General features: G+C 33.3%; 2 protein-coding genes across 2 annotated transcripts in view; one reads left to right on the top strand and one right to left on the bottom strand.

Moving 5' to 3' along the window:
• Positions 1-1,089: 1,089 nt before the first annotated feature.
• On the bottom strand, positions 1,090-13,833 carry TRIADDRAFT_55214 (uncharacterized protein; the record flags this gene model as incomplete). Its single annotated transcript, XM_002111295.1, has 20 exons — positions 1,090-1,166; positions 2,275-2,380; positions 2,481-2,551; positions 4,599-4,788; positions 5,492-5,562; positions 6,708-6,732; positions 6,878-7,455; positions 7,541-7,942; positions 8,021-8,056; positions 8,202-8,258; positions 8,327-8,392; positions 8,519-8,566; positions 8,676-8,720; positions 8,827-8,871; positions 9,444-9,494; positions 9,820-9,858; positions 10,006-10,162; positions 10,318-10,560; positions 11,163-11,262; positions 13,670-13,833. The coding sequence occupies 20 exons, from the start codon at positions 13,831-13,833 to the stop codon at positions 1,090-1,092; spliced, it is 2,571 nt and encodes an 856-aa protein (XP_002111331.1).
• Positions 13,834-15,266: 1,433 nt separating this feature from the next.
• TRIADDRAFT_55213 (uncharacterized protein) overlaps positions 15,267-19,633 on the top strand; it is a gene marked incomplete at both ends in the record, with an annotated part of 8,618 nt that continues 4,251 nt past the window's right edge. Inside the window, 16 exons of the mRNA XM_002111776.1 lie at positions 15,267-15,344; positions 15,993-16,031; positions 16,362-16,449; positions 16,894-17,006; positions 17,163-17,206; positions 17,299-17,394; positions 17,711-17,765; positions 17,873-17,940; positions 18,038-18,116; positions 18,218-18,277; positions 18,391-18,450; positions 18,541-18,624; positions 18,717-18,776; positions 19,051-19,134; positions 19,242-19,344; positions 19,485-19,567. Of these exons, the coding sequence (XP_002111812.1) occupies positions 15,267-15,344; positions 15,993-16,031; positions 16,362-16,449; positions 16,894-17,006; positions 17,163-17,206; positions 17,299-17,394; positions 17,711-17,765; positions 17,873-17,940; positions 18,038-18,116; positions 18,218-18,277; positions 18,391-18,450; positions 18,541-18,624; positions 18,717-18,776; positions 19,051-19,134; positions 19,242-19,344; positions 19,485-19,567 (1,194 nt within the window). The remainder of the gene's footprint in view (positions 15,345-15,992; positions 16,032-16,361; positions 16,450-16,893; positions 17,007-17,162; positions 17,207-17,298; positions 17,395-17,710; positions 17,766-17,872; positions 17,941-18,037; positions 18,117-18,217; positions 18,278-18,390; positions 18,451-18,540; positions 18,625-18,716; positions 18,777-19,050; positions 19,135-19,241; positions 19,345-19,484; positions 19,568-19,633) is intronic.

Raw genomic sequence — 19,633 nt, 5'->3', positions numbered from 1 at the left:
CTTTATTACCATCGGGTACAACAACGGGAGGGATTGAGATGGAAATCATAGAATAGTGACGAGTTACAACTAAAAGCAGTTACACCTGATCGCGCTTGGGTTCAAGTCTGAAACCTTTTGCGATTAGCTTTATTGCAGTTACTATCAAACGCAAAGCACCGGTATTACAGTGCTTCGTATTTCCCTTGTTGACAAATATTCTACTTTTACATAGAATGTTACATATCACATCCCCCTTCTTAACACAAATTATAGCTAACAGATACAGTACTTTTGCTCTACATCAATTAAGACAGCCTTAACATATCTGAGCTACATGAACTTAAACTTTATCAATCTCTCGGGTCTTCTACAGTCTCAGAATGATCTTTCTGAGTCTATTAGCCTTGCGAGTTCGAGCATACACTGTAGAACTAGTGGAGCACGCGTTCATCATACTGTATTTTGTGCATTGTCAAGCAATAGTTGTACCTTTTGCTTACCTATTACAATATTATTACTGTTACAAGTTACAATATGCCACATATAGCTTCCATAGTTTTTACCGGTAAACTAAAATTCAATGTGGTAAGTAAAGTCAGTCAAGATTCATCAATTAATTTCATCAGACAATCAGCAATAATCCCTATACACAGTATGCGTGTATACTGTAAAAGTAGCAGGACAGCCATTATGAACACCTAAAATCATCTATGTGGAATATCTATCACTGTTATCACTAAACAAGACACATTTTCTTAACTACGTACGTATATACAGTATTTCTTATTCGATTTTATTTACGCAATTCTCGACGAAACTGACTTCTAGATCGCCCTTAAGTCCTCTTTTGTATAGATTAATTAATTTTAATTTATAATTAGTTATACATAGTTACATACTGTACTAGTTATAAGTACAATACAATTTGGTCCAATAGTAAAGCAAATGCACAATATTCCATTGTGAGTATTTGAGATGAGTTTAATTAAATGATTAATATACCACTTCTCCAACTGAGCATCTATATGTAACATCTAATTATTCCCAGCAAAATTCACTTCTCACATGAAATACTGATCAGAAATATCAATAAAATACAAAACGTCTTCATCGCTTAATAGCAAAGGCCACACCAGCAGCAACGGCGATTATGCCTCCAACTATAGCGATACCTTTTAATCCATCTAAATATGATATTGAAAGAAATAAGGTCACACTAGATACTATACAGACTATAATACAGTTCGTATAATAAAAATTAATGCGATTGCAGTTGTGGAATTACCATGATACTGCAGCTATTTGTTCGAGTATCTGAATGAATCGTCCATTTAAAAACTACGTATAATAATGATTGATTGATTTATGTATCCCATATCAGCTAATGCGTTAGGCGCAACTGTAATCATGGATTTTGCGACAGACCTTACAATGGTTAAGCTAAACATCGTGAATATCAGTGAATACGGGGTAAGTATTGCAAGTGATGAGACATGAATTAACTAAGTTTTCCACTACTGCAGAATAATGATGTAATGTTTGTATAGATACACTACGGTATATTTTTTATATATAATAATTGAGATTAATAATTCTATTTCTATATCTTCAGAAAATTAACGTAAAGCAAAAATACTAATGCATTATAGACTGAAATATCAATTAATTATCGATTTAGACTACGAAAAAAGTTTATGATATGCTATCTGCAATACTGAAATCTGACATTATCGATGTTTACGATTGCATACTGAATATAGTCGAAAACCATATGATAATAATATGTAATTAATCCCCCATCTATGATATCATACTGCATGTACATATTTTAAATTAGTTGATAGAGAACAAGGATCGTATACTTTTAATTATGTATCGCTAATGTAGTCGTATCGTAATGCCATCCAACGAAAGTACAGTACTTCGATAGTGTTGCAGCTAGCTGTCGGTTTAGCAAGTAATAATGCAGTGCTTTTTCTAGGCTATAGTGAATTGTTGATAGTAATATATTATTAAATGTACTATATCATCACAGTACCAGCTACAACGATGGAAAAGTAAATAAATGACAGATTATGGTGAAAGATAAAAGAACCTCTTTAAATCTGTGTCTACTATAAAATATGAAGGTAAGATTTGTATTAGTGTTATTTATCTTTTTCCCTAATCATCCACTAATAAATGGTACTATTTCGACAACAGGATAATAATGTACTATAATTGCAATTGCATTATACTGTAGAATATGTGCTAACATAGAATGTTTTACACTTCCATTACTTATAGCGTTACCTATTTGCATATTTTTCATGATAAGCTGTTTTAATCTGTTTCCCTGATTATTAGACGGTTCTATGGCAAGAACGCGTTCAATGTACTTTAGAGCATAATTGTAGTCCTAGAAAGTAAAAGAAAGTGAGTTGTTAAATGAATAATCTATTTAAAATGTTTGCCAACGACCAGCCGGCATCTTTCGTAATTAGACTCTTTTTATGTACCTTTAATTTAAAATGGCCAACAGCTAATAAATATAAATAGTCTCTCTGATCCTCTCCACTGTAGCACAGTTCTAAGTAATAATAAGTAAATATAAAAAGACTATCGTTAGATATTTAACGCAAAATCATAGTACATATCGGTAAGCACTCTAAGTATTGTACTACTGTGTTTCTTGACACAACAATATCAAGTATTGGGTGCTGTACTGTGCTCGTTGTAACGCTAGTACGAGTAGAAATTCGAATCGATTCTAGCGGACTTAGATTATGAATTAGCTATTATATACAGCACATATAACTGCATACCGTATATATATATACAATGACAGTAAGGCATGTAAGTAATAAAATGAAATAAGACAAAATGAGTGTATTATTTTGAGTTCACCTTCAATAAGAGATATGCCCTTCTTGACTTGTTCATTGGCTCTACTAAAAATCAATCCATACGCGTAGTTAAAAGTAGCCTTGCTGCCGCAATCGTCCGCTGTTACTTCATTTAGATACGCCTGTTTCAGTTCCTTTAATAATATACTAATTTTAGACAATACTGCGATAATATATACGTACGTAATATAAATAATAAAGTAAATATTACTGCACTGATCAAGTTATACTGTACAACTACACTGTTTCTTTAATTTAGTAGATTTTGCTGGAATAATCATTGCAGCACTTCATTATAACACGGTATTCCAAATTGAAAAATTTGCATGTTCTCTATGATTTCTCATTTGACTTCAGGAACTATTTTTACCGTATACAGTGTGTTGTACATGTACATGTAATGTTCGTATAATGATCATTTGTGATATGCAGCGTAATGTTCAAAGTTACTTCTAATTAATAACTTGGACATTATAATATATCACACAGTTTAAGTTGGATTCATTGGTGTATACTTGCAACAGTGCATACTTTTACTGCATATTACTTCTATAGTTTACTAATTTCACAGTGGAATGTTGCAATCGGATTACAAGGATACAACCCTGTTTACTAAAAGTTAGTTGCTTTAGCTAAAGCTAAAGTCGAGCAGATGTACGTAGATTTAGGGCTGACATAGCACAGGAATGCATAACCGATTTTAGTTTGCAAATACCATGGAATACAATCTATTTTATAGTGATACTGTGAATCTCTCGTTAAATCTAATACACAAAGGACGTGAACGAGTAAAATAAATCACAGCGTAACGTTAGCTATCGTAAAAAGATCAACTTTGCATTACTATATAGTGGTGTGACCCATAGTGCTGCACTGTAGTTCTTGAAGCATACAGACCTCAATTTGTATATCAGGCACAACGAATTCGTCCATAACCCTTAATTTAGGAGCAACGGTTGACACAGTACTTTATGAGATGGCAGTTCGTTTGTAAGGTTAAGAAGCGTATACTGTATTGTTTTGAATTGGAGAGAAATTAATCTAGTTATTAAGCTACACAAGCATCACTGAAGCATGAAAGTATCATTCATTATGCTGCAAATCTAGCTATCAATTTATCACGCATTTGTTGTAGTACAGTATACAATAACTTACCAACAGCATAAGCATATGCTCTTTATTTAATACGGGTACTCTCTACTTCTAGTCTAATGAAAACGCCAAATCAATGAATTGGAATGCTGCAAATGATGAGCAAATCCATTAAAACGACATTGTTTTGTCAATCGTTTCAGTATAATCTACATTACAATTAGAGATCTCCCGACTCTGGTGATTACAGTACTGTACTGTACTGTATGTCGTACAGTACGGCGATGGGACAACTGTACTGTACACCACTAAGTTCACCGGTAAATTGAAATTTAGTAGTCAACGGCCGTACAGTACCTACAGTACACTACTGCACTGTAGTTGTACCCATTCAAGTCTGCAGTCTGCAATACAGTAATATACTGTACGGTACTGCAACGTACAACGGTGGCTCACAATACTGTACTGTAGACTACTAGATTCAGTACTGTAATGACAGTAGAGTGTACAGTAGTGTACTGTAATGTACTGTACTGTAAGTTTCTGTAAGACTGTAACTATCTTATCTTATACTGAATATGATAGCCAATCAGAGACGACTACATCTATTAGCCTGACTAGGAGCTACTGCACTCATACCTGACTGGTGTAGAGAGCTTTTTTGACCTCTATGTTCGCGACTCTTGAAACTCGCAAATGCAAAATTTCTTGAATTGCTGATGACAAGAGTAGTAAAGACTGTACTATACAGTACCATTCGTAGTACTGTTATTACTGGAGAAGTAGTGGGTCTGGTATCGGCGGACTGCTCAGTGCTCAACCGCTTGAACTGTTAGTTCGATTAATAATTATATTAGTCGTTAACGGTGTAGTGCGACAGAAATATTGATGAATATTCTTCTCTAAATACGGAACATGATATCTCACATTTTCATAATACAGTTAACTTTGACTAAACGCTGCATCTTTTCAGCTTAATCATATAGCCATGTAGCAAAAGCTACTACAAATCTTGATCTTACCAGGCTAACTGTTCCGTTTAGTCATATTTAAAAAACAGGAGTACTTAGATTTATCGAAAATTATCGTACGGTACTGTATTCACTAGGGCAATAATAAGTAATAATTATATATAATTATTATAATTCGTGATAATACAGTAATAAAACAGCCGAACTCGTGTGCCCGTGATATGAAGTTAGGCATTTTCTGTAACTTATGGTTAATTAATTATACAGCATATCGTAGTAGTATATTATACTTATGACATAAATTGGATATTACTGTACTAGTACTAATTATCATTCTTACATTTATCGACATATTTTCAAAATTAACGGATTTGGCTAATAACTTGAAGGAAGCACGCAATGAAATTCAATTCTTACTCATACAAAGATTGGTAACAACATTGTCAAGTCGTTTCCTACATAGAGGTGACATTAATTAACTTACAGGATCTACTGTATACAAGTATATTAATCATATACAAGGTGCTATATTTAATATTGTACATGCAATGTAATCCTAACCTCGTAGTTAGCTGTTTGTGGTCTTAGCTCGAAAGTTAGTAAAAATTCATCAAGTACAAAAAACTGAATATCTAGATAGACATCAGTGTTCAGAAACATTGATAGCAATTTAAAGGGCTTTTAATAATTACGAATATTAATTTAATGATACAATATTTACAAACTTACATTTTAATTTCAATGACAAGAAAGTAAAATTTATCCTTAGTGTACACCTTTCTATTTGCGACTATACGATTAGAAAAGCTCATTCGTTATGGTAAATACGTTATGGCAGTACCTTGCAAATAAGCGTAATAATAAGTTAAAATGCTGAAACTATATTAGTTGTAAATTTCTATTACACGATAAACGGTGGTTAATGCATGCGAAATTATGACCGTGCAAGAGAGGTTAATCATAATAGGTGCTGAATGCTAGCTGCATTGCAATTTGCAAACCATCGCTATTTAGAATGTCATATAATCATGTGTATTTTATACCAAAAAAAACTATTGGAAATATAATCTATTCATTATAATTACGAAAATTTTTATATCAAAAGTAATGATTCCCAGGTAATGTATGAAAAACTAATCTGCATACAAGCTTATTACTTTCAGTATTTTATATTTACTGTCCAATACAGGTGTTAGGTACAGTGATGTGCTACAAGATCTACGCAAATGCATTTTAACCAAGCATCTGAAAGAAGCAAAGACTGCATGACTCTTTCCACAGGTATCAGATTAACCGATCTCCTGATAGCAATTTCCTACACACCCGCCAATAAATAATTGTATAACTTTTGCATTACTGAAATCCACCAAGAACAAAATCTAGGTCAAAAGTATTAGTTCAGACACTCGGTGACCGCTTACTAATCAGTTACATAATGTACAGCATTGCTATGACAAACCTAATACCGTTTTAATATAAGTAATTTAAATCACAATTCACACTACAATATGCTATTAAATAAAATTAAATGTAAACGTAAAACGCATTAAAGCTGAAATTTTAGTACTTATTTTTTGTTCATCAATTGATCAGTATCAAACTTTAGACAGAGCTAAATCTTGATGCAGTATGAATGCTATTTCCCGCTTAAACTGTATTTCAACGCTATATCAGTGGATGCCAAGTAATAAATTCGCTATAGCCAATCACTACTGTAATTCCTCTCATGAAGATCTTTACATGATGCACATGAATCACTGCATAAACGGATTATTACCTCCAAAACCACTACCTCCACCACCCTAATAGATCATTGATGATATAAAAATATTTAAAATTAAATATATGAATGCTACGTAAAATATTTTAGTTTTAGTTTCATTAGGTAATAAAGTTTACAACTACGAACTGTTAAAAAATTTTACTGTTATCTGCGATTATACAAACCATAAATGGATTCGTTTTAGCCTGTTGTTGAAAGCCTGCGGACGCACTGTTAGTTTTTCCAAATTGATTTGCAGCCATAGCAGTCATACCTACAGCTGCAAAGTTATTCATACCGGTTTGCTGACCCTGAGCAGGATTCCTGTTCATGCCAGCACTTTGCTGTTGCCAATTATTTGATGGCTGTTGTTGTTGGCCCCAGTTACCGGATTGCTGTTGCCCCCAATTATTAGATGGTTGTTGTTGTTGTTGTTGCGACTGACCCCAATTATTGTTAGCAGGCTGAGTTTGTCCCCATTGTTGAGTTGATGGTGTTTGTCCCCATTGTTGAGTTGATTGTGTTTGTCCCCACTGTTGAGTTGATGATGTTTGTCCCCACTGTTGAGTTGATGGTGTTTGTCCCCACGATGTTGGCTGTTGTTGAGATCCACCGCCTTGCTGACTTGCTGAAAACTGCTGATTACCAAAATTTGACTGAGATTGACCCCCAAAACCAGCCATCTGGTTATTGTTAAACTGAGGTCCAAAAGCATTCTGAGATGGGATATTTTGTCCAAATGACGACGATTGTTGAGTTGTCTCTAGAAAGTGTCATAACAATAACAATTACAACAGTATTACGGACCCTTTACTAATATTTATTTCGTTTAGGAAAATAAATCATACTTGCAAATGACTGAGTAGAAGGATATTGCCCACCACCAAAGGAGGATTGCTGCATTTGTCCCGGATCCATGTTCGAAAAAACTGAAGTTGTAGGAGTATTACTAAATCCTTGAGAACTGGTCATTGAAGACATTGGATTGATATTCGTCGAAGAAGTACCAAATACTGAAGTTTGGGGCTGTTGTTGCCATTGCGAGCCTTGGAAAGAACCTGTATCGGTAGAAATATTACTGCCGAAAGGATTGGGGTTAGACGATGAGAGAGAAAAGCCAGTTTCTTTACTAGTAACAGTATCAGTGATCCTAAGGCTGTCTAGACCAGAAATAGCTGCATATCTATCATCATTTGTAGTCGTTGTTGTATTACTCGGCGTAGGTTGAGAAGCGGGAGCATTAGTATTGCCTATGTAAACGATCCCACGATTTAAAATATTTTAAATTTTGTTGACATTTCATAATATTTACACATCCTATCGCTTACTTTGCAGAACAGGTGTTGCAGTCCCAGAATTAGTTTCTAAGTGAGATTTTTACATTGAATTAAAGTAAGACAAATAATAACTACGTTAAAAATTTTAAGATAATAAATTTCAGATAAAATAAATTTTAAGTGTTCTTCAGAAGGAGATTCATTACCAAAAATCTTGAATTTTATTACTAACCAGACACTGTATCTGTTGATCCGCCTTGTCTGAAAATATCGTAAGCTGATTTTCCACCTATTATGCAAATGCCATAAGAATTAACTCTACGTCTTACAAAAGAGATAGCTACCTAACTAATTTACCTGACGTTGACGAAGTGGAATCGTTGTTTTGTGGTTGACTGCCAAATGATGCGAACTGATTGTTTACTAAATAAGGCAACGATTTATATACATGTGCTTAAAATTCAATTAAGCAAGTTTGAATAGCGCAACTGTCTATGATATTGTACTATTCTAGAAATAACAAATATACGGTACAATGATGACTTTTACCTGGTTGAGTTGAAGTGTGACTCACAAAGTTAGTGAAGTCGTTATTAGCTAAAAAATAGGTAAAAGGCTTAATTAGATTCCTGTATCGTTAGTATACAGTATATCGGATAAAGTTACAATCGTTCTTTTTAGCTATACAGTACCAAAAAGTCTATACCTGGTTGAGCAGCAGGCTGGCTATCAAAATTAGCAAATCCGCCACCTGCAATATAACAAATAAAAAATTTTATGATGATGTTTTAGTATACAGTATATAGGATAAAGTTACAACCGTTCTTTTTAGGTATACAGTACCACAAAGTCTATACCTGGTTGAGCAGCAGGCTGACTATCAAAATTAGCAAATCCCCCACCTGCAATATAACAAATAAACAATTTTATGATGATGTTTCTCCTAACTTAGATTGTTAGTAAAGCAGTATCATTGATTAAATTGTAACTGTAGCTAATCATATCCACTTATTGCAGACATAAATTCATCATTAATATTGATATATAACATTAATAATCCAATAAGACTTAAATACTGACCGAAATATACGTAATAGCAGTCCCTCGGGCGGTTACACTGACAAACTAATTTATACTCAACAGAAATAGCTGAAGTTATTTACACTATCACTAAAGTATTACCGAATTATGTACTGTATCATCGGTATATGTAAGTCAGCTTTTTACTTAGTTATCTCTAACTGATATTTTTTACGTAAGCTGATTATTCAATTTAGAAGATTACATTAGTTATGAATTAGTATAGAATGTCAGCACATTATCAAACATCTACAATAAGTGGCTTGCTAATGATATATGATAGTATGATTCGATAAATATAGCTGGGGGTTTATTTAGTTTATAGCGGTTGAGACTGATAACATATTCGGTCATCACAGTTCTAGCTGATAATAGCCTAATCCTAAAATTGTACCTGATTGTGTTGGTTGTTGGCTACCAAAATTAGCAAAATCGTTACTGACTGCTAAGTCAAAAGTTGTTTAAAAATTGTTAGGAGATTAAGCTCGGTAGGAGAGTTTTAAAATTTATAGAATTAATTGAGCGTACGAATTTAGCAGTAAATTTATCATCATTAAGTTAATCAACATAGAGCATTATAGGTAAAGCAATACTCTTTATAACTATATTACCGTTTCCGGCTTGTTGTGAACCTATCAAAAAAGTACCATTGTCGAAATTACTTTGTTGTGAAAGTTGTGATTAAAATAGTACGCACAGCGTAATTATGACAAAACAGATATTTTATGTTCCATTACGGGAACTTAGAAATGACTATTATCGTTACTTACCAGGTGCTGACTGCGTGAACGCGCCAAAGTTGTCATTGGCTATAAGAGAAAAACAGTCTTAACTTATCGAAATTCTCTTACTGTTACATCAAGTCTAGTCGCATACCGGTATATCAAAACAAGGTAACTGATCATATTAGTTAATTTAAGATTACTATATGGTTATGATAATAAATCTATACTCACAATTGGAGTTAGAACCGAAAGGATCACTTGAAAAATTTCCAAACGGGTCAGCAGTTGGCTGACTATTCTGTTGTTGAGTGCCGACTAAATTGGAAGAAGTGGGGGAAGTTGTTCCAGTCGGTCGAGCAAGAGCTTTAGTTTCAATCTTTGGGCTTGACTGTACATTCGAGTTTTATTTTAGTCCCGCGTATATAAAATGAGTTAAGGGAAATAATTTAACAATAGGTATTTTAACCGTACTTCTTATTGTAATCAAGTTACTTTGTGTTGCCAATTGAGCGCCACTTATCACTGCAAGTCATGCAGTCCTACCTGATTGATATTATTGGCAACTACAAGAGGCGTAGTTTTAGCACCAACTAATTGAGATAAGGGCTTGACTTCACTATCGGCTTGATTTTGTAAGTCTTTCAAAGCAATAGCAGGGTCAAGGTACCATGTCTTCTTTTCGTATTTGTAAACCAAAAATTTTTTGAGTTTTTGCTCGTCTTTAGCATCTGGTAATGGCCCATCAGTTTTAATTTCATGTTTACCCAGCCAAACTCGCTGGCAGGCCTAATTTTACCCAAAGCATTGCAGAGTTATACGCGAAGAACACACGAAGAGATATTGTGCATTTGTGATCTATCGATAGTAATTGTTAATAGGACATCCAAAAACTGATACTACGTTAACTTATATACTTGTATGATAAAAGTAAAGTACAGTATGCTTTGGAAAGCTTGATCTAAATATGTTTCACTACAGGACGTTTGTATGAACGTTCGTAAAGTGATTGCTATAGATTAAATCATTATCCAACCATAAATAGTAACTCAAATCTAAAATACATTTTGTACAGTAAGAATATACATACAGCGGGCAATCATTAAAATTTATTATTAGCATATAAATCTGATGTAATAGCATGTATGTACGTCAAGTACAGTACGTGTAGTATCGATTATGGTACTATATTACAGAATATTGATATTTTGTAGTATTACTTGAAACGTAACGAATAGGAAAACTCTGAAAACAATGTTTTTTAAGTTGCTACTGTAAGAATTAATTACAATCAAAGGCGTAAAGTTTATTTACAAGTGTATAGTGGTACTGGAGACTGTTCAATTAAGAATACAAGTTACAAATCTAAAGCTGCGAACAAAATAATTTACCAAATTGCCCCCTTTGTAAGACTTAATGTTGTCCATTTCAGCAGCGGAAAAACTAGTCATTGACATCGACTTAACGCGATGAGGTGGGTTAAGGCCACGGCTACAGATAGAATCATTTTTAAGAAATATAAAGATGTATTCATTAAGTTAGTTTTATATAGATTTACAATGCTATCCATCTTCACGCATTGAAATACATGGTCAAGTACAGTATACTGCGTTATCTTGCTACGGTTTATAGTAATTCGGAGTATTGCACGATAGAAAGCAATCAGTACAATACGTATGTTGCAGTATAATTATAATAGTATGAGTGATTGATTGCTTAGTCAATAACTTTAGGAGTAAAGCACATTTATTGATGTAAGAATGTATCTACTCAAAACGATTAATCCTAATCGTATATATGCAAGAAATACAGATAGTTATTACTGCGTTGTATAGCTGTAATACTAGTACTTTCTTGGTAAATTTACTTCTATTACTCCATAATTCTATATTATCATCATGGGAATCATGTCTTCCAATAGGAAGGTCTTGAGATCTTAGTAACTGCTGAATCGACCGTAGCATTTTAAATTTGCATTTGCTCGTTATGAGAATATGATGGTTATTTAAGGTATGCATAACTTAAAATGCAAAATAATCCGCTGGATGTACTCGATAACTTAAAAAATAGTGTCAAATAGAAGAAATCAAACGATAAATCATTCTGGAGAAGTTGCTTTAGCAACTCTACTGGCAATATGAAGGGTTTGGCGGAAAGCACCATAAGGATGATATGGTACGGTATGGTACGGCACAGCACGGTATGGTACAGTACGTTGAATTACATCACATGGAAGCGCTGTACAGTACAGTACTGTACTATGGCTATAGGAAGACGGATACTACAATATTGTATATTGTGCTATGAACTGAAGTTACAGTTGTAGTGTAGTTTTGTTTTTATTTTAATTTTAACCTTCACACGACTTGTCAATATTAGTATAGTATTACTCTCTAGTTTTGTACTGTCCAGTACATACTGTACATATTGCACTGGACTCCTGAACTTTCGGCAAGGTGAGATAATTGCATACTGTACTGTAGAGTATGACACATTACTTTGCTCGGGCCTATTTCGCATTCCATTCCTTAGTTCATTTAAACTTTACTTTATATTCACGAAAGAACGAAAGTATGATGAATTTATGATCGAGCATCTATAAAAATAGGACGCAGGGCATTTTAGCCGATTTTTCTTTTCTCACACCATCATGAATGGGTCACAGACCAGCTTGACAAAATGAAAGCGTGATTCACTAATAATGTTCATAGTATGGACTGTAAAACTGTACTGTATACAGTCTGTATATTCAACCATTTTGACGTCATTGAAAGTCCGCTGAAGAGTTAAACAGGAAGGGCTAGTGTTTACTCGAATTCCTTCAACGAGAAAGGAATTCTAGGTGGTATTCCTAATTTCAATGCTTTAATTCACTTACTAAGTCTACGACTTCAGAAGGCTAGTTCATTTTAATTCTACTAGTGCAAGTTGTCATAATAACGGTTCAAGATAACTTGGGATTTCTCCGTTTAACTTAATGAGGTACTGTACTGTACATTCAGACCGAATCAAAGTTCATCGAGATATATTCCAATTTTGGGAGCAAGAATTACGTCTTACTGAACGTAATAAAGCACACGATAAAATTGACTTAGTAATGCTGTAGTAAGAAAGTTTCGATATAGTGTATCTTTGACTGTATATCATTATTATGGAAAAATAGTGAATGTATGGACGAGATAGCGTAGTCTAGTACTAGTACAATTTAAATAAGCTAATTCTTGGTATCCTCCCTATGACTTTGATGAAGATCACTACTTTATACAAAGTATTCTATTTTACGAATTTAAATAGCAAAGGCTCACCATACGCAGTAGACAGCGTTGAAATAATGGATGATGCTACGAAATATTGCCATTGATAGGTTAACTACGATATAATATAACTTTAATTTTTACTGCTCAGTAGTGTATTGTACTTTAGAGAAGGTTTGCTGTGCGGTATTGAATTAATAAAACACTCGTTCAAAATAAGTGGCACTACACGATTGCCCCCAATGTACTTATTGTGAGGAATAAATGTTAAAAGGGTAGAATCAATCAATGGCGCTAGGGTCCAGCATAGGTGAGCGTCATGATTTACAAGTTTAAATTTCATCAAAGTGCAATAACAGGATAGAGTAGACATAAATCTCAAAAAGAACGAACAACTCCAACTACAGCTATCACCACATTATGATAAAAGGAATATTGCTTGTCTACGAATAAAAAGGCAAAGTTGCAAATGATGAGTTTTGTATATTCAAGCAGATGATGCATTGACTGGTTAGCAAATAGAAAATTCAGTGAAAATGTCAAAGACAGCTAGGCTACAATGAAGAAGAGTGAATGTGGTCTCCTCTCTACAGAGTCAAGTACAAAGAATGCATCGAATTACATGAAACAAAAACGATACTCACAGTAAACCGCTGCACATCGTACAGACAAACGAGTACACAGTTACATCAACATAAGTTGGGCCTCGCTGTCTACATTCAAAGCAACGTTTATTATGCTCTTGTGAGACGAGGCTTCGTAAAATTTTCAAGTTATTTTCGTCCAGTTTCTTCTGTTGAGAAGCCATGTTGAACTTGGCAAATGGGTTATCTCTCTTTTTCGGCAGCTTGTGGACCCGTGGCTTGAGTGGGCTGACACGATTACTGCCACGACAAAGCTTTTCACACACGGGTGAGTTTAAAGTTCGGTACGTCCGTTTCAGCCTAGAGAATGACGGGCCATTGACGGCGTCTGGTGTGACTGCAGTAACGGCATTACTGTGCTAAAAATAGCATTCAGGCTGTCTGTCAGTGTTTGTGTCACGAGTCCATGGTACAGAGTACAACACAAGCGAATGGCATTTACCGTACCAGGAACCAGTGCAAAGTACTGTAACTGAATACCATCATACTGTACGTACAGTACAGTACAATATGATGATCGGCTGCATAGGTGAATGTACTGTACTGTACCGCACTGTTGACAATAGTGTTTGGCTGTAGAAGATGATTTTACCGTTATCGTGTCATGTTTTGCAGGTGAGCTGCAATGGCTGAGTCCACTGTTATGATATGACAGTACAGTGGTGTACTAGTGGACTGCATTGGATGAATGTTCCAGCAGGGAAATAAATTGCACCGGCTTTAAAAAGTTGCCAAATTTCTCTCCTCCATTAGACAACCCAGTCCAAGACGTAAACTATTCCTTCATCCTTACCGTTAACATAATATTGAAATTGGGCGGTTATACGGAAAGAAGGGTAAGATTGAGATAGACGTTCAATTCAGCTACTACAGTACAGTATCGATCATTTCATTATCAGTGATAAAAAAAACAGTCTTTCAATGGACGCATCGGATCGGTCGATTGAAAGACGCTTAGCGAGATATGCATACAGTAGTTTGCTACAGATCCAACGAGCTCTTCGCATCGACAAATTCGACATGTTGCAAAGTAATTCCACTTTGACGAGATTAAATTAGCATATGATTTGATTGATAATGAATATCGGATTAGTATTCAATTCTAGAACTGTTGAATTTAAATTATCTGCTTAGTAATTATATTTTGTGCATGCTAATGCCTAAAGTTCAATCACATCCCATTGAATGTTACTGTCAATCAATAAACGTGTTATTCTATATTCCATACCAATTTCAAATGTATCTAGATTGTCAAGATATCCTACTAGAGGATTCACACATTAGACGTATACGCTTACCTAAAGTACGTACGTCGTAGTTTTATCCTTTGATCAAAATCATCCATTTTTAATCATGATGACAATACAGTATGTACTGTAATTATTTCAAAATTATCTTAACATAATGACTACAATAGTCGTTAAGATAATTTACTCGTAAAAATACAAAAATAAACATCAGTACTTCTCCGTCAATTTAAAATGTTGATTCTGCTTCCTCTATTAATTAGAATGACTCTTCTTATTGATGATAGTAGGAAATTAAAACAAACAATAACAAGCGGTTATCATAGAACACTTGCTTAACCAAGCTGATCATGAAATCAATTGAAAAAGAAGGAAAACGCCGCTTGGTTAAAGCGAAACATGATTACAGTGCTGATAGCAATAGTGATGTAAGTTCTAATCGAACGCATAGAACGTAAAAGGTGTACAACAATTTTTCATGCTTCCTTTTAGATGTTATATTAAAGTTGATCACTACGAGTAGATACAACATCATAATTCAACAAATGCTTACATTTGTCATACTAGTATACTGTAGATTACAATAGCATTGATTCTACAGCACTGTATTGTATTAGAGAGAAAGTCGAAGATATGTAAGATTTGTTTGATACTATTCAAAGATTGGCTTCTTAAATAAGATGATGCTGATATCAACATGACAAGAAATGGCAGGCTGATATTGAAATGATTGCATTTGCCTTTCTTTAGCCTTCATATTATAGTTATTACAGTAATAATTTTTAACTTGAAGATAATAATAAGTACAGGCAATTTTGCCTAGTAATGAACTATTTTGGTTTTTGATCCCACCGATTCGCAAGCTAGTAATATTACATCTATTTATGCACGTATAATTAAGAAAGAAAGGTGTAGTCCACTCTGTGCTGCGATAATCTGAATTTTGAAATATCTTCTTTATTCGCTGTAAACATTCAATGCATTGACCATAGTACTAGAATAGAAGAAGATACCAGATGGTAGATGATATAAACGGTTAATTAGGTTACATGTGATAATTCTCTTTCATGTTTTAGTTATCCTTTAAGAAGGGAGATTATATTGAAATTATAGAGGTAAGACTGTGATTTAGTTAACGTAGAAAATAATAATTCAAATCCATAAATTACATTTATTACTTAATTTGATATAACAGACTCGTGAAATTTTCGTTTAATTTGATGGCCTTTTTTGATTAAGATAATTTTGCGACATTCCTTTAATAACTATAAAGATTTTAATTTAATTAGTGTATACTACCTATTGTACGGTACTATGAATTAATGGGAACCCGTGTACGTGTGTAGCATAATTAATGTGATTACCTTACTGTCGAAATTAGTAGCTCTATATTTTGATAAACAATAAAATTACATCTTTTCATATAACAATATTGATATTTCTAGCAACCTGATAGAGATTGGTGGAAGGGTAAATTACGTGATAAGGATGGCTATGGATGGTTTCCAGCTAATCATGTTACTGAGGTTAAAGGTAATGCTAATTGCTATTTGGTAAATAAAATGTACTAGATTTAAAATCGTAAACTGTTTAAGTTTAATCTTTTTTTGCTAACGTATTTCTCAATCAGCACAGTAAATGTTGAATTATGGCTTTTTCCAGTTTTATTAATATACGTCTTTACTACGTTTGGAAAGAGTTTATGTTGAAACAATTAAAAGATGACATCTGTCATACATAAATTGACAGCATTATACCTTTGTTACTAGTACACTGATTTTCGTATCTAAATTTACTTATGAGTAGAGGAAATTGTTAAAATGCATATTTTTACGCTTGTATAGAACAATACAATAGATATCAAGTAGTTATTCTGGTAATATCAGTTTTATTGGATTTGGCTCCATAATTAATAGATCAAGCATCCATTTAATGATAGCTCACCATAGATAATTTCCTTTTCTGATTTCAATCAAGTGAGTAACGTCAGATCGTCTACATTGCCCAGACAAAATACTTCTGGCCAATATTATGGTATTGTTGTCCGAGATATCGTAAAACAAGAAGAGGAATTTATTGAAAAATTACGGGTAATTTTTTGACATTAAGTATTAGAGCGTCGTAATCCAGTGATGACGCCGTTAGTGATTAGTTAAGGTTAATTTGCTATGTAATTTTGTAAACCTTTATTGTATTATTATTATATATATATATGTATATGTATTTATTGTACGTTTTTTCAACAGGACATTTACCAGTATTATTTTATACCTTTTAAAAAAGAAGAAGTGTAAGTTAACGTATCAATAATATCGTATATATCTATAATAAATACAAATGGTTATTCTAAATTAATTGGTGTCGATGTACTAACTACTGTAGGCTACCGGTTGGTGATTCTGAAACCGTTTGCGGTAAATTTGAATCATTAATTAAAATACATGAGGGATTTTTGAAAAGATTGAAGGATGAAACAGCGTGAGTTTCATTAATTCAAGTGGCAAAATGTTATGTATTCATATAAAATTTTACTACGGTAATATACACCGAGATAGAAGTTTGAACTGTAGTATTATATATTGATAGCGATAACTCGTCTTCTAATGAAATTCTTACTACGGTAGTATTATTGTTCAAGCCAGTAATACAACAATCACGACCTAAATTTTAAATGTAGACTTGGGTTATATACCAAAGTTAATTAAAATTATATTATAGCGTAGTTTTTCAAATAAAATTTAAACTCAATAATAAATGCAATAAAATCAATATTCTTTTAATCTATATGCAATAGGCGCAGCAATAACGAGCAATCTATTGGTAGCTGCTTTCTCAATTATTTGCGTCAGGTGATTATTTCGATTACTTTTCAATCTAGTTATTATACAGTACATCATATTGGCATATCTTTGTATTAACGAATATTTTTAATCTATGTTATTACCAACATTTGCAGTTCGAAGCTTTTTACCGATTTTACTTTATCAACTTCGCGGTCGCTTCGGTATTAGTACGACGGAATAGGTGTGTTGGTAGCACCAACAGATCATTTAAACTGTTACATTACATGTCACTTTACTTAATAGATCTTATATTAATAATGGGCTGTACTCTTATTAAGGATTAAGTTAGATGCTTTTATAGAAAATAAGCGATTACCAACGCATCAAGGCATAACCTTTGCTACCTGCATAGAAATGGTATTATTCAGCAATATCACTAATTACCAACAGCATGATTTGTTCGTGTTAAAATACGTATTATGACACGTTTATAATTAAAAGTTCTTTTCTTATCATAGCCTTTGAAGCATTTTGAGGCGTATCTAAAAGCACTGGGAGGACTCTTAGAAAACATTAGGGTATTTATTTATTTAATATTGCTTTTGATTGCTGCTGCAATCTTAGAGAAATACTTTTATTTTAATTCATGTTAAAACCACTGTTGAAACGTTTGATATCTTGTTAATTATAGGATGGACATCCATGCAAAGCAGCATTGAGGGATGCGTTAGTAGTATTTTCCGAATTGTTTGTAAGTTGATATTATTCAATTTACTAAGGAATAAATCGACCCAAAAACATCCTTCATCTTAACCGTACTTACCATTTTACTTTGATAAAGAATCTTTGTACAAAATTGCGAAAAGCTAAAGAAACTGAAATTGATATTGTCACTAAAAAATTGATAGGTTTTGAAGGAAAATATGTAAGCTGCAATTATACCTTTCTCTATAGATTGATTAAATAATACTAGTTGTCATTTATCTAATCGCTTTTAAATATATGAACTAAAAATAGTTAGCGCACACCTACGGAAAAGCAATTTACATATGCACTGTATGGATTAAAGCCGCCGAGGTTGGCCATACGTTTTATTATCATTTTAATGTCTGGATATATTATTGAACATAGAGTATCTGTAAATAAAACTAAGCAGATTGTAAACTTTAATATTTTCTATAAAATTTACTTCTTTTCTGCTAATTTTTATATAGCATATACAACCATTGCTATCTCTGCTACAGAGTTAACTAATAGTAACCGTACAAGATTTTTTAATTGCGAAAAAAATACCCATTGGAGATACAACCGTTGTGATTCTTTGTTCTACCTTTTTTTGATATTATTTTAGGCTAAGGAACGCTATTTATTGATATTCGATAAAGTGATTGTGCTCGTTAGTGCGGGTTCTGGATTTCAAGGATACTGTTTGGAGGTTATAAATAAATTTTATCCAGCGTACATGGAATAGAAATTGATTTAAGCACTAACACCCATGATAGCTTATAATAAGACATATTTAAACCTTATTTCTTTCATTAGGGTACGTTTAGTATAACCCCAGATCTTGGGATTACTGTAGTAAATGATGTGATTAAGCTTGATGAAAATAGCGATGGCTATAAATGTGCTATTGAAATCAGAGGTAAGACTGCTTTATGTTTAGTTTTATCACAAGAAGGATACTAAAATATATTGATTAAAGGATTCTTGCCTCAAGTATCTATGGTAGAAACAAGTATGGGCAAGTATTGATTTACTAAGGGAACGTTGTTATTGCTACAGATAATAAAAGCTACGAGACATATATCCTTGATGTTAAAGATTTTGAACAGATACTGAGAATCTTACAAAAGAAACTTAACGACGTTAGTATTAATCACCCGTAAATGGTAGTTTTGTTACGATCACTTGATCAATACAATCTCATATTG

The sequence above is a fragment of the Trichoplax adhaerens genome, genomic scaffold (genome assembly GCF_000150275.1).
Source record: "Trichoplax adhaerens TRIADscaffold_4 genomic scaffold, whole genome shotgun sequence".
Classification (NCBI taxonomy): Eukaryota; Metazoa; Placozoa; class Uniplacotomia; order Trichoplacea; family Trichoplacidae; genus Trichoplax; species Trichoplax adhaerens.
The sequence above is the reverse complement of the archived record's forward strand: the minus strand, read 5'-3'. Positions and strand labels throughout refer to the sequence as shown.